The sequence below is a fragment of the Melospiza georgiana genome, chromosome 1 (genome assembly GCF_028018845.1).
Source record: "Melospiza georgiana isolate bMelGeo1 chromosome 1, bMelGeo1.pri, whole genome shotgun sequence".
Taxonomy (NCBI): Eukaryota; Metazoa; Chordata; class Aves; order Passeriformes; family Passerellidae; genus Melospiza; species Melospiza georgiana.
The window spans coordinates 118,531,872-118,545,587 of NC_080430.1; the positions used below are offsets into that span (position 1 = coordinate 118,531,872).

Sequence of the window (13,716 nt, forward strand, 5' to 3'; positions counted from 1 at the left end):
TGCCATTCTTATTATTAATCTCTGTATTATTTGATTTAACTAAAAAAATTTTGTAGTCTACTAAATACTTCAGTGAAGGCCAGAAAGATGATGCTTCCTCTAAGTCTTCTCTATAGAAAACCACTTATCCATAAAATTTACCAGCTCACAGAGCCTGGAACATTGGTAACTATCATCTTTTCAGTTTACTTTCATATCTTCAGGTATTCACCTTTCCAAATATATATGTTTTCAGAACATGTAACTTTAATAAACTTCAGCCCCAGGTAGAATTTTGTCTTAAAAGCCATACATAGAAATATAAATCTCAGGTGGTTTTATTAAAGTTTTGTATACTGTGCAATGTGGGTTATATTTTGTGCTTCTCAAACACATACCTAGTTAAATACACATCCTGGATGAGCAGAATCTGCTTCTTACTTCTCTTCCTTTTGCTCCTTCGGTTTGGTATTTAAAACTGTCTTAATGCTTTCCTACCTAAAAGGGTGAAAGAAAAGGGTAGGAAAACACAGCTTTCCAAATCTAATCTGACACAATATTGTTTTACAGTTGTCTTGTAGTTATTTGATTACTGTCACTACTATTTAATACACAAATGAAGAGCTGTATCTACTTGGAGGATACAATACTATGTATTTCGCAGACACAGGAATCAGGTAACTCACTAAAATGCCTTGTAGAAGATAGGGTTTTAATTTTGTGTTTTGTTTTTGGGTTTGTTTGTTTTTCTTCCCCCCCCCCCCCCTCCTTCCCCAGGGCAAGCTTCAATGTTTTGTGGCAGAAGTTTCTGCATTGTTAAACAGCAGCTGGTAACAGGCTGTAGGAAAATGCTGCCTGGTAAGTGGAACATGTCTTCATACCTATAAAAAATAATCTGATTTATCTATACTTTGTTGGAGAGAGGAAAAAAGAAAGTAGCCAACACTTCATCCACACATCATGCCCACGCCGTATTTTTAAGAGACGGTGGTATATTCGGATTTATTATCCCGCCCCAGAACATCACTTGTCTATGACCAAATGACAGGTATAGATGTTGTAGGGAGCGCAGTATCCCCACCGATCCTGCTTCTCCCAACTGCCCCTGGAGAGGCCCCTGGAGAGCACTGTTTGTTCATCCATCTCTTTGTACGCTATGGACTTGGCAGTGCTGGATTGACGCTTGGACTTCACGATCTGAGATCTTTTCCAACCTAAACCACTCTGCGATTTACCACGGCCAGGAGCCGAGTCCCTGTTCCCGGAGCCCATTCCCAGTCCCCACCCGCGAGGGGCAGCAGGAGCCGGCGGGCTCTCCTGGCACAATGGCGCTGCCAGGAAGGGAAGCCCCTTCCCCGGGGCACGGCTGGCGGGCGGACACGGAGGGGATGGAACTCGCTGTCCGCGGCCGGGGCGGCGGGACGGGGACAGGCTCGCTGGGTACCGCCCGGCACCCGCAGGCAGGGGGCACCCAGCCGCAGCCAGCGGGATTCCCAGCACCGGGCTCCGGGCTGCTTCCCTGCCCCGGAGCCCGCTCCGACCCCGGCACAGCGCGGGCGGCGAACAATGGCCAGCGGCCGCCCCCGGGCTGCCCCGGCCGCCACACGGCCGGGCTGCTCCGAGCCCTCCGGGATGCTCCGGGCCCGCCCCGCCGCTCCCCGCCCCTCCCGCCTCGGCCGCCCGAGTCCCTTGAACTTTCCCCGGGCGCTCGCAACAAGCGGCCCACGCCGGGCTGCCGCTGTCCGCAGAGCCCCCCGCCCCTCCCGGCAAGTTCCGCTCAAGCACAGCCTGCCCTCGGAGCCTCCAAAATCCCCGCAAACTGCCCGCCCGGGGACCTCCGGCAGGGCGCCTGAGAAAAGCCCGCCGCCGCCCCCGCTCCTCTCCCGTTCACACCTCGCACAGCTCCCGCCCTCCCTCGCACGCCCACCCGCGCCCCCCGCCTCCCCACCCGCGCTCCCTCTGCCCACCCCGCCCCGGTCCGCGAACGCCCACCCCCGGCCGCTGCCCCTTCCCCAGAGCCAGAGCCGGGCAGAGGCTCCGCTGCCGCGGCTGCCAGCCCTGGGGCCGCGCCGACCCCGCCGCCGGAGAGAAGCCCCTCCACAAAGGAGCGAGGCAGCGGGAGGCGGGGGACACACGCACGCCCGGCCGCTCCGTCCGGATGCGGTGAGCCCCAGGCTCGCCTCCGGGGCCGCGCCAGTGCGGGAGGGAAGAAGCGGAGCAGCGGCGGCGGTGGCTCTCCGGCTGCCACCATGGGCTGCTGCACGGGGCGCTGCACGCTGATCTTCCTCTGCTCGCTGCAGCTGGTGAGTGCCGGGGCACGCTTCGCCTTCGCGGGGGCTGGGCAGGGTCGGGCGCTGTCTCCCCCGCCCCGGGCACGGCTCCGGGGGCGCGGAGCGGCGCTGGCCCGGCCGCGGAGCTGTCCCTGCCCGCCGCCCCGACGGCGCGCCCGACCCGTGAGTTTGGCGGTGCGGAGCGGCGGGGAGCGGAGCGGCGCCGCGGCTGGGGACGGAGCGGGCCGGCCACCTGAGGCGGCTGCCGCGGCACCGGGCGGTGTCTGTCGGCGCTCCCCGCCTGAGGGAGAGCGGCTCCCCGCCCTGGGAACGCTCCGAGAAGGGGCCAGTCCCGCTGGCTCCGGGCAGGGGCTCTCCCCGTCTGCCCAAAGAAGAATGAGGCTGACGGTGCCCCGGTCACTGCCCGCGGGTCGGCGGTGGGGCCGGACACTGCTGGGCGCTGCCGGCGCGCAGGGAAGATGCGGGGACCGGGATCGCCGCCTCTTTCTTTTCCTATTTTTCTTAGCCTGTGTAAAAGCCGCGTGTGCCGGCCCTCTCCCGTGACTTTTCTTGGGGTTCCTTTCCTCGGCTTAACTATTCCTCAGCGTGGATTTAAGACAACAGAACGGTGCCGCTTCTTCTCTTTGTTTAGTGGAGTTGGCATATTTATTGTAGAGAAAAGAGTTGTTGAGATAAATCACCGCCAAACAACAATAATCCTTCATCTGGCTCATTAGCAGGATGATAAAATAATGCTCTCCCCTTAACGGTAGTCCCTGGTCCCAAGAGTGTTTTAAAAGACTTTTCTATTTTCTGGTGACTCAATGTCATCATTTTGCCACATGATCTCTCTTAAAATGAGCAGAGTTCCTTGTCTGTGTGTGTCTGTCAAGAAGAAAAGTGGAATGCATTTAGTGTGTGTGTCGGGAGGAGTTGTTTGTTTGTATTTGTAATCCTTTGCTCTCTTTCCATTTTTCTCTTGCAGCACTTTGAAATTGCTTCTGTTTCAGAGGTAATACTCCAGAAGTAATTGCACATATTGCATTTATTTGAAAATCCCCTTTAGTTTTCAAGGCTTTGTGCCAGGTTCTTAGCCTGTGTAAACTGGTGTGTCTCCATTGTTTCCAGTGTGAGCCTGGACCTTATTCACATGTGAATAGAGTGATGGACTTAGTGTGGTATAAGTAACTCAACGGCAGACCCTTGCCCAGAGACAGAGGAGGCATATGATTTGCACTCCTAGTGTGAGGAAAGTGTTCTGTATACATTGCTGTTATTTTTTATTTCTTGTTTTGTATCAGTTTTAGGCTAAAGACTGCAGCAGAATTGCTCCTGATTTACATCATGCATGTGGGAGGGGAAACAAACCCTATTTCTTCAAATATATCTCTTTGCCAGTTATGAGGATTATAATAACTGTATTTACTATTCTGTGGAATTACTGGGAGTCTATAAAAATTGAAGTAAAGTGTGAATGGCCACCATAATCTCTAGAGAAATTCATAAAAACACTTTCAGGAAAAGAGTCGTGTTTTATAAAAGACCTATCAGATGATATAACAACTTTCAAAAATTACTTCAATGCATAGTTTTTTCTGCTGTTCTTACATGTTTTATAGTGATGTTCCATTGTCATATCTACATCTTTCAGGTGCTGATAAATGTCTGTATGGCAAAATGCTGTCATTTAAATTTATTTTCATTTAAAAATTGAAGTCTTTATATTCAAGAAGTAATCTAGTAGATATTATGTCCTGGTTCCAACCAAGCTGTGATTAATTTTTTTTACAGTAGCCTGAAGGGGACATAGCTTGGACCTGCAGGTTATCCTGTACTGCCTCACATCATTGCCAGGGATGGAGGAAAAAGGACTCTCTTCCAGGGAGAAGGGGCTCCTTCTGTTTGGGGTAGTGTGGCACCAGTCCCAAGCTGGAGAGAGTGGTGGGGTAGCCCTGGTTCCAAGCCAGAGGGAGTTTGGCTGCATGGCTGGGGTCTGGTGGGGCTGGGATGAGCATTTTCCATCCCTTTAGCATGCTTTTGGTATCAATATTGTTGATGTTGCTGCTCCTTTTCTTATCTCATTGCTGTTTCCAGTAAATTGTTCTTCTCTCAACACATGAGCTTTGCTTTTTGTGCCTCGAATTCTCCTCTCCAGGCACCTGCAGGGGGAAGGAAGGAGTTGAGGGAGGAGAGAGTGGCAGCATGATCTGGGAAGTATCAGTGGAAGAATCATTCCTGAACCACAACACATGAACTTAAAGCTCAGATGCTGTCCATGATCTCACTGGTGGTAGCGTTCAGTTTATATATGTAGAAGTTAACACCATATAGAGTTTAAATCTTTTTCTAATATCTTAGAGGTGATGAATATAAAACATATGCAGCAAAACTGCACCCCTGGAATTATTCTCATTGAGATTTATTTTACATCCACTTTGCATCCACTTATGGACAGGTGATTGTAGACAAAATTTAGATTAAATCTTGCAAAATCCAAGCACTTGTAGTGCTAACTTGTAGAATTTCAGAGGTACTGATGATTTATATGATTTGAGGAAAAACAGGAAACATATGGGTACATGTTTTAAAATAAGTTGTTTACATTAGTTGTGTTCTGGTCATGTCTGAGAAGGGCAACAGCTCAGGCTTAGCCTTAGGATTAACTTTAGATATTACCTGAGAAAGAAGTATCTAATGAAATACAGCTGGCAACACCTTTCATAGCATCTGTGCTATGTAGATTCTCTTCTGTATAAGATGAAAAGTAAAAAAGCCAAATCCCTGGAGACATATGCATAAACAAGATTTGCTTCTTGTTCTTAAGAAGAGTGCATTGTTCAGTGTCTTTAAGGCACAGTTTCTTCATTCTTTAAAACTTTAGTCTTCTCTAAATTTTGCCTTCTTTATCTCAGCAGCATAGAAATAGTCAAGGAAAAAGTGAAGAGGAAAACTGTTACTGCATTAATGTGAATAAAATGCCATTTCTCTTATGTTAACCCGCTAAGTGTGTTAACTGCAAGATGATTTGCTTGTAATTTTCTGTGCTGTTTGTCAGGGGATTTTTGACATAAAATGGCAATAATAGTGATTTTCAGTTATGCTTTAATCCATGAAAGTGGAGGTTTTTGGCTGACACCTTTTACTTTTTTATAATGAACACAATTAAATGTTTCATTCAGTAATCCTAAGGACAGTCTGTAAATAGTCTTCTATCATTTAATAATAACTTCATTTGTGAATGAGAATCCATATCATTATGTGTAACATAGAAAAAAATAATGGAAAAAAAACACTGAGATGGAAGTGTAGGTGGCACAAGTTCAGGAAAAGCTCCTAGTCACTTCCAGGGTTTTATTGTACCCCTTCAGGTGGATTCTGCTTCTGAAAGCCAAGGAAATTTTGTGTAAGGAGAACTGTATCTTGCCCCACCACCCCTCCTTGATCTTTCATTGTTTTGCTCTTCCTGACTGAAGCATTGTCATATGTCATTGCCAAAGGTGTCTGAGCAAAGAACAATGAAGTGTGTGTGTACCTTTTTGTGCATAAATATGTCCATTAGGATTATTAGGAGCTATGTATACATTGGGGAAATATATCATCAGGATATATGAATCCTTTGGATTACAGCCATAATTCTTACTGATGCCACCAGAAGTCCTGAGACATTGGCCTTGTCTGTACTAGAAAATTAAACCAGCTGGCAGAGATTGTGCCTGTGCTATTGCAGACAACTGTGCCATAAAACACTGAAAGATGAGAATGTTTGGCAAATAAAACAAATTCAAAAAATATTAAAATTCTGGAAGGGGTAAATTGACAATGAATTGCAGCAAGATTTAGCTGTGTGAATCCAATTGGTGTTAATAAATGTCACACAGTGAAACCTTCATGCTGCTTTGAAAATGTGTTTCTGAGGAAACTGCCTTTGCAGGATAATGTTGTTTCAACACTTACAATAAGTGGAAGTTTTTGGGACATAGAAATATATAGATAAACACAAAAAAATCTAAATACAGGGATGGTGAATAGGATTTTCAAAGTGGTGAAGGGGTGGTTGATGGAAAGTGTGTTACTAAGTCCCTTCATGACTTTGACAGTCTCATTTCATGTGTTTATCCTTGGGCTCCTCTGAGCAGTGCTCATTCTGTAGGTCCTGATTTAGAAGACTGTAGTTTACCCAGTTATAGCTAGTGTAAAATAGGCTGTTCCCTACTTAACCTGTTATTTCCAAATAATGAAAGTGTCAGCAGGCCACATGGAAAAAATTATTCCAGTGGAAATACAACTTCTATGTACTAATGTTTTGTCTAGTGTTTGTTTGGGAAGTGCAGTTGGTAATTTTAACAGCCTAATCCCTTTTGATAGTCAGAAGATTTATATTTATGGTTGCCATTAACATTAATGATATTGATGTGTGTAAATCCTTACATTTGGAGATGAGACTGTATTAATTAGAATGGACAATACTGTTTCATCGTTTGTTGCTGGACAATCATAACAATTTCAGCAGTTGTGTGGGGAAGTGATATATGTATATATCATGCATAGATTTTCATTTCATTTTTAAATACTTTACAGAGCTGGATACTATATACTTTATATCTTTGACTCTTGATGCTTGTATGTTAGAACTGACAGATACAGTTATTCAGTTAACAGCTCAGGGATTCAAGGGAATTGATAAATTTGAGAAAGTGAAAGTAAAATCTTTGAACCAATACATTGCTCCTCTTTTATGTTGATGAAAGAATCACACAGCCCATTGATCTGGAGATGAAGCATCTGTCCACTGATGAAAGGAGGAGGAAGTTGAGGGAGTGCCTATTGTACTAGCAAGGATGGAGAAAGCTTGGGGTTGTAGCCCTGAACAATGCTCTGGTTGCAGGATGTTGCACTTTGTTATAACAGCTGAAGTGAGAATGGTGCTTTCCTCTGATAACTTGTATGATATTCCCAAAACATGTGACCATTGCTGGTGGCTATACCTAAGAGGCTGATACACTTGGAATGTGGGTGTGTAGTTGCATTTAACCTTAACATTGCAAGTAATACGGCTGCACCCAGTAGAACTACTTGAGTTAAATATTTGCAATCCAAAGAATACATGGGTTCTATATGTGTTTTAGGATCTCTCTCATCAGGAGCAAGAGAGTAAAACCTGTTTTCCACTTTGTGTTTTTGTTTTATTTTCAAAATTGTTGGGAGTTATCTGTTGCTAAAACACACACACATTCTGAGCTCATCAACACTGTAGGATTTAACCTCTCCATGCACCAGAAATTCAACTTCAGAAGTGAAATCCCCTCCTGTCAATGCTGCATGTAAGACTTCCTCTGGACAGTGTTCCAGAGTTAGAAATTCAAAACTTGAGGGAACCATGAACTTTCAGAGCCCTCTGAAATTTCTGAACTGGGTAAATTTGTGAGAAGAATCATGCAGCTCTTGCTTAGTTTCATCCATTCTGAAATTCCTGGCTGCTCTATGGCTGAGGGATGGTTAATTGTAATATAAATATTTAATGAATATAGTTATAGTGATGATGTGAGGGAGTTAAGATTTCAATGATAATAATGACAATTAATACACCTGAAAATTTGAATTACATAGCTGCTCTTCCTGTCTATAAGACCAGAAAGTTTTGTAAATAGTTATTGTAAGAACTTTCATTTATGCTGCTGATCTGCTTCTATTTCAGGATCTGCTACATTCTACCTAGACCTCATTCTTGGGACTAAGAAACAAATATTGTGGTTTGGAAAGTCATTGGAATTCAGGATAGTATTGTTGGATCTAATGGAATTTGGGTAGAACTTGCAGAACTTGAATACTTCGAGGGCTTATTTTTGGAGATCATATGGGATTGATTGCACTTGCAGTTGTTTAGGTGGTGTTTAAATATTGCCAATTTTGTGAAATTTGAATCTAAAATAAGCCTTGTAAGACTAGTTAATCTAGCTCATGTTTTCAGTCTGTAATCTGACTTGGATCTTATAGGTGCAAAGAGGCTCTTTTACTTTCAGGACCAATTTGGGTAAATTTACAAATAACTTGAAAAATCACAATCCCTTAATTTTTCAGGTAAAAGTATTGCCTATTGGCCCCTCTATGATATGAATTTAATTGATTAGATGACCAAAGAGAGAGGTCAAACCAGTCACATCAATCATTGGTCCCTGATGTTGTACAAGAAAAGTGAATGGAGGTTTTGTACTTCACTTGATTAGAACTGGAGTAAATTAATGTGTTCCATACTTGATGAAATGATCGCTTCTTGGATGTGCTTGGTGGAGCCAAGAGGCAAAGGATCCAGGATGCAACATGGAGGAAATTCTGATTGAATACTAGAAAAAAATAGTGGGATCATTGGATCATGTTTTTGAAAGAAGTTTGGAAAACTCCATCCTTGAATAAACTCAAATTGAGCTAATCACAGCTCTCAAAAACCTAATCTAACTGAAGCTTATCTGATGTCAAAATTGGCTCTGCTATGAATAAAGGTTTTACCAGATGACCTCTAAAGACTTGCAACTTAGGTTTCCTGTGATTATTGATGTTACCAGACCATAAGGAATAAAGTTCTTCAGTTCTTTGTTAGGAGGATATTTTAAAGTACACAGTAATTTGGGTATCTTGAAATAATTAGTTTCTTAATTTTGTGTTTCAGTGCAGTGGAAATAAGCTTGATATGGCAGTAACAATTCGAGTATTCTGTTGTAATCTATTAGTGTCAAATTTTGGTGTTTGAGTAAATGAGAAGTACCAGTGATTGCCTTGAGATTTATTATTTCATAAATAACAATGCTGTGATACAATGTAGTATATCAGATCTTTTGAACTCATTAATATTGAAGCAAAATATATTTCATTCAGTCAGTCAAAATTAATTGCTAAGCAGTCATTTTGGGACAAAAAGCCTGTTATTTCTGTCTGTACAGGGAAATGAACTTCATATTTTTTGCTTCTAGATGACTAATATAAAGGAGCAGTAATAAGTTACTGTGTGGTTCAGGAAACTGATAACATGATACAGAGTTTTTCACCTCTAGGTCAATTTTGAAATTCACTGCAGGTGAGATGAGGGCAAACGTCATTATGAAATGTTTATATTAAATGATACCGGTCCTGCTATAGCCTCAGTATAAAAATGTCATCTTAATATAGAGAATGGTCCCAATTTCCACCTTTTATGTTGTACAAGAAGGGTGAAGGTTGGTGGGCATGGCACCATGAAGACCAAAATGATGGTTTTGCCAGTGTTTTCTTCAGGTCAGCTTATGAGGGGTGCTAGCATGATAGTGCAATGAAGTTTGCACCACTGCCTTAGCTCATGGTAGACATGATATCTCTGTAAGCTTTATAACTGACATTAAATTAAAATGAAAAGTAATGTTAATTGCATTGTTTTTGTGTAAATGTAATTTTTTTTACTGGTCAGAAAGAACATTTCTTTTAGCTTTTTATTTAGTACAATTTGTCCTGAAAACAAAATTCAGGCAGTAGCAAATGGAAAGTGTCTCACTTTGAATCTTGAATCAGCTCAGTCTTGTCCAAGATGAAACAGTTTTCTTCTCATCTCTCATGAGCAGTTAGTGCATACCTTCCTAAAGGGCATGACAGCAGGTTTGGGATCAGACACTCCTACTTTGAGTGAGACTTGCAATTCCTTGACACAGCTGTGCCAGCAGCACTATGACAGGTTTTACGGTGTCATGGGCTGGTTTTTTTTTTTTCTTCTATATGTGACCAGTGAAGTCTTTGTGTCTTGCTATGGATCTGTGCCTTTGGTAGGTCTGTAAAGGACAGTGGTAGGAGGCATTATCACTGTACTCTGATCTCAGGAACATACAGAGTGCTTAACACCCTGGTAATGAAATGGTAGTAAAAGATTTTATTTTAGACCTTTTACTTTTTACTATACTTCCTTATCATCTTGTCTTTCTTCAAACACAGCCCTATCTTGCATGTAATCTCAACTCAGATGGATTTTTTTAATGCTGTGGTGATTTGGGATTTGTTCTTACAAGTTGCTGAATGCCCTACAGCTCTCATTAAAGTTGCTGAAAGTCATTCTTTTACATATAGGCTCTTTATAATGGTAGGTTCAAGCAGAGGCAGCTTGAACCCCTTCCACCTGGTGAATGCCAGTAGTACAGTAAAATAAAAGGAAAAAGGAAAATTTTCTACTTAATACAACTGCCAGTTTCAACCAAAAAAAATATCCCTTGCAGAAGTAATATATCCCTTACAGAAGTGAATGCTGCAAAGAAATAAAATTGAAGTTCTTCCATAGGTCTCTTCCACAAGTCTCTTTTTTTTGTGTCTTCAGTTTCATCAGTACAGAAGTTTTGGCTGAGAGAAAGTATAAATATATATAAAGGGTATATGCTTGACAATGAGCTCTCTCTGAGGAGGGTTTTGACACACACCAAAGGAACTACTGATATAGCAAAGTAGAATAATGCTTAGGAGATGAAGCATGAGCGGGAGGATCCTGAAATGTTTTTATAGTTAAGGAGACTGTGGGAGCATGGGATGAAAAGTACAGAAAGGTGTATTTAGAGGAGTGTAAAAAAAAAGTGGGATGTGGAAGCCCTCTTTATCAGAGAGATGAAAGTTTTCTCTGTGTGTGGGAGGAATTCCTGCCTAAGGTTTCACTGAAAATAAGATCTTAAGGAAAAGGTTTTTATTTATCTTTTCTAACATACTGCTGCTGCTGTGCCAGGTTCTCACTATTCTGTTGTAAAGTTACTGTGTTATGTCAGACCCTTTGAATAAAATATGCCAGGGGAGCAAAATCATGTGATGAAGAAGATGATGATGATGATGATGCTTCGTAGGGAGATTGGAATGACTGGTATTTTTCTCATCCAGCTCTAGTTTTTTCCTTTGGTTGAGCCTTGAATACTCTGTGTTCTCCTGGGAATGCTGCAACTTCACTTCCCTGCTGGCAGTTCCTGGAATCTCCTTGGAAAGTGCTCCTGGAGCTTAGGAGCGTTCAAGTAGAGCTCAGCACAAGTCACAGTGGAAACGAGTAGACATATAAAACTATATCAGCCTAGAAAACCAAACCAAACCAACCCCCCCAAAAAAACCTCCCAGTTAAATGTAGCTTCTTAGATGGACTGGAAAAAGCTCATTTCTAAATGCATTTTGGAAACAGAATTCTGTTAAAATGGAGTGCACAGAAAAACATTCTTCTGGAGGTTTAGTCTCCACAATCAATGAATAAAAAGCTGAAGAATTCTAAAGGTGGAAACTGTAGTGCATTATAGTAAGGAATGACATCACAACAATATATCATTTTCTCTGCCAGTGAGATGTTTATTTTTCCTGCTAAAAGTTTGCTGTGTCTTTCTATTGTAGAGTAAGCAAAGCAGGGTGTTTAACTTCTCTAATATATATTTGTTTCATGAATTAAGTAGACATCACTAAGGTAAGTATATTTATATTTTAACTGGAAGACAAGCCTTGCTGCTCCTACTCATTGAATAATTTGCATCATAGAAACCTGAAAAGCATTTGCATCCTCTAATGCAGATGGAGCTACTCAGAATACTGAAGGTGGATGTCTTCCCATGGAGATCCCCATAGATACTGAAGATTCTTTAATCAGACTATAGTCAGTGAGACTCACTAGAGTCGGTCAGTTAGTTTATAGTCATTTGTAAAACACCTGTTTTAGTTCCCCACCAACATGGGCATTCAGGAAACCTAAAAAATGCCCAAATTTGGGACTAACTTTTCTCAATTACCTCTGTTTCCAGTTCTTATGTTGGTTAGTCACAGATTTGTGCTCAGCCTCATTCTTCTGATAAACCATTTCTGTTTACATTAACAGGAAATCTTGTCTCCAGTGCCTAGCTGTGAAATGATACACTATTTCCATTTATCACATTCGTAATTTTTTTTTTTCTGGAGCCAAATAATTTCCTCTCAACTCTCCTCCCAGTTATTTCAGAACAACATCCAAATTCTGATTTTCATCTGTTTGTCATAGTGAGATTCAGACCCTGTTCCCCAAACCAGCCACCACTGTTAAATTCACTTAAATTCATTTACATCCACTTGTGGCTGTAAATGGGCCCTGTACATTGTTCTTATCTAAGTGTTTTGCAACTATACTACATAAGTTTTCTTTAGTTGTATGGTTGCCACAGTTATTTGTGGTTCTTCACATGTTGATTGCACAGCATTATGAAAAGTTGTGGTTAGTTCAGAAAAGAAGGAAATGTGAACCAGAACATGGTGATAACAGATAGATGAACTAGTAATACCATCAACTGTAATGCAGTTTAGAGCACTTGGAACAGGAGTGTTAGGATGGACTGGGGAAATTATGCTTCCAAGCCTGGATTTACAGTGAAAAATTAGACATATGAATGGCAGTAGCCTATATCCAAACTTCATTCAAATATCAGAAGAGAATACATTGAAATATATTAGATGCCATGTATGCCTTTAAGTTCTATATTACTAATGTATAATTTAGTCATAGTGGTTTGATGAAAGCCAAAGCTGACTGAATTGTGCCAGAAGTAACCACAAGGTGCCAAACTTTATTTAAATTGGATTGAATTATGAAGCCCTTCATTTCACTCATTTCTCTAATATGTTTTTTTCATGAGTTAATCATCATGAAGATGTGTGTTTACATTTTAATTGTAGCCAGTTACAGTTGTTAATCTGTATAACTGTAATCAATTGAATGCACTGATGTTGATTCAATTTCAAAGTGTAGCCTGTGCACCTGAGGTGTGGTGTGCTGCCTTGCAGAGAGGTGATGCAGGGTGTGAAACAGCCTCACCAGCATGGTACTGACACCCAATCAAGTAAATTCATTGCAATTTTGTATCCATGAAAGGTTCCAGGTTTCAGTGTTCAGTCAGTATGTGATACTTGCACTAAAAGCTGAGGAACTGTTTGTGCACTGCCTTGTGGCCAAAAGTGTGTCCAGGTTAACCCAAGATCTCACTGAACTGAGATTCTGGTATATTCCTTTGGGTTGTATTAATTTAATTATTTATTTTTTAGCTTTATTATGTATTTGGTTCTCTTGGCCTATCTGACCCATTAAATTCTTGGCTGTGTGAATTTCTTAGTTTTTGCTGAGATTTCTGGCCTGGACTGTACTTGGTCCACTTGCCAGTCATGCTGGAGGGCTCCAATACTGCTGGGGTTTCACTGTGTGTATTCATCAGTTGAGAAGCTGAAGTGAATAATGCCCCAAGTTCAGGGCTGCCTTTGCCCTTTTAGAGATCATTTGAAGCACTCTGCAGCTGAGGTTGGTTCTGGAACAGGATGTGTGTCTGAGATACAGCCTGCTCAAGCACTTACAAAGCAAAACAGATAATGGAGTCAGAAAAAGAAGCATGCAAATGTTTTTCTTTACGCTCTACAGAAAGTCTCCGAAGTCGTAGTTCAGGCTGGTTTTATGCTTGGTGGTTCTTCATGTTTCTACATACAGCTA

The 13,716-nt window shown here is 41.9% G+C and overlaps 1 protein-coding gene across 3 annotated transcripts in view; it reads left to right on the top strand.

Annotated features, from left to right (window-relative positions):
* Positions 1-2,071: 2,071 nt before the first annotated feature.
* NKAIN3 (sodium/potassium transporting ATPase interacting 3) overlaps positions 2,072-13,716 on the top strand; it is a 341,381-nt gene continuing 329,736 nt past the window's right edge. For all 3 annotated transcript variants that reach the window (XM_058039914.1, XM_058039898.1, XM_058039907.1), the window contains exon 1: positions 2,072-2,282. In XM_058039914.1, coding sequence (XP_057895897.1) covers positions 2,229-2,282 — 54 coding nt within the window. In that variant the 5' untranslated portion in view covers positions 2,072-2,228. The remainder of the gene's footprint in view (positions 2,283-13,716) is intronic.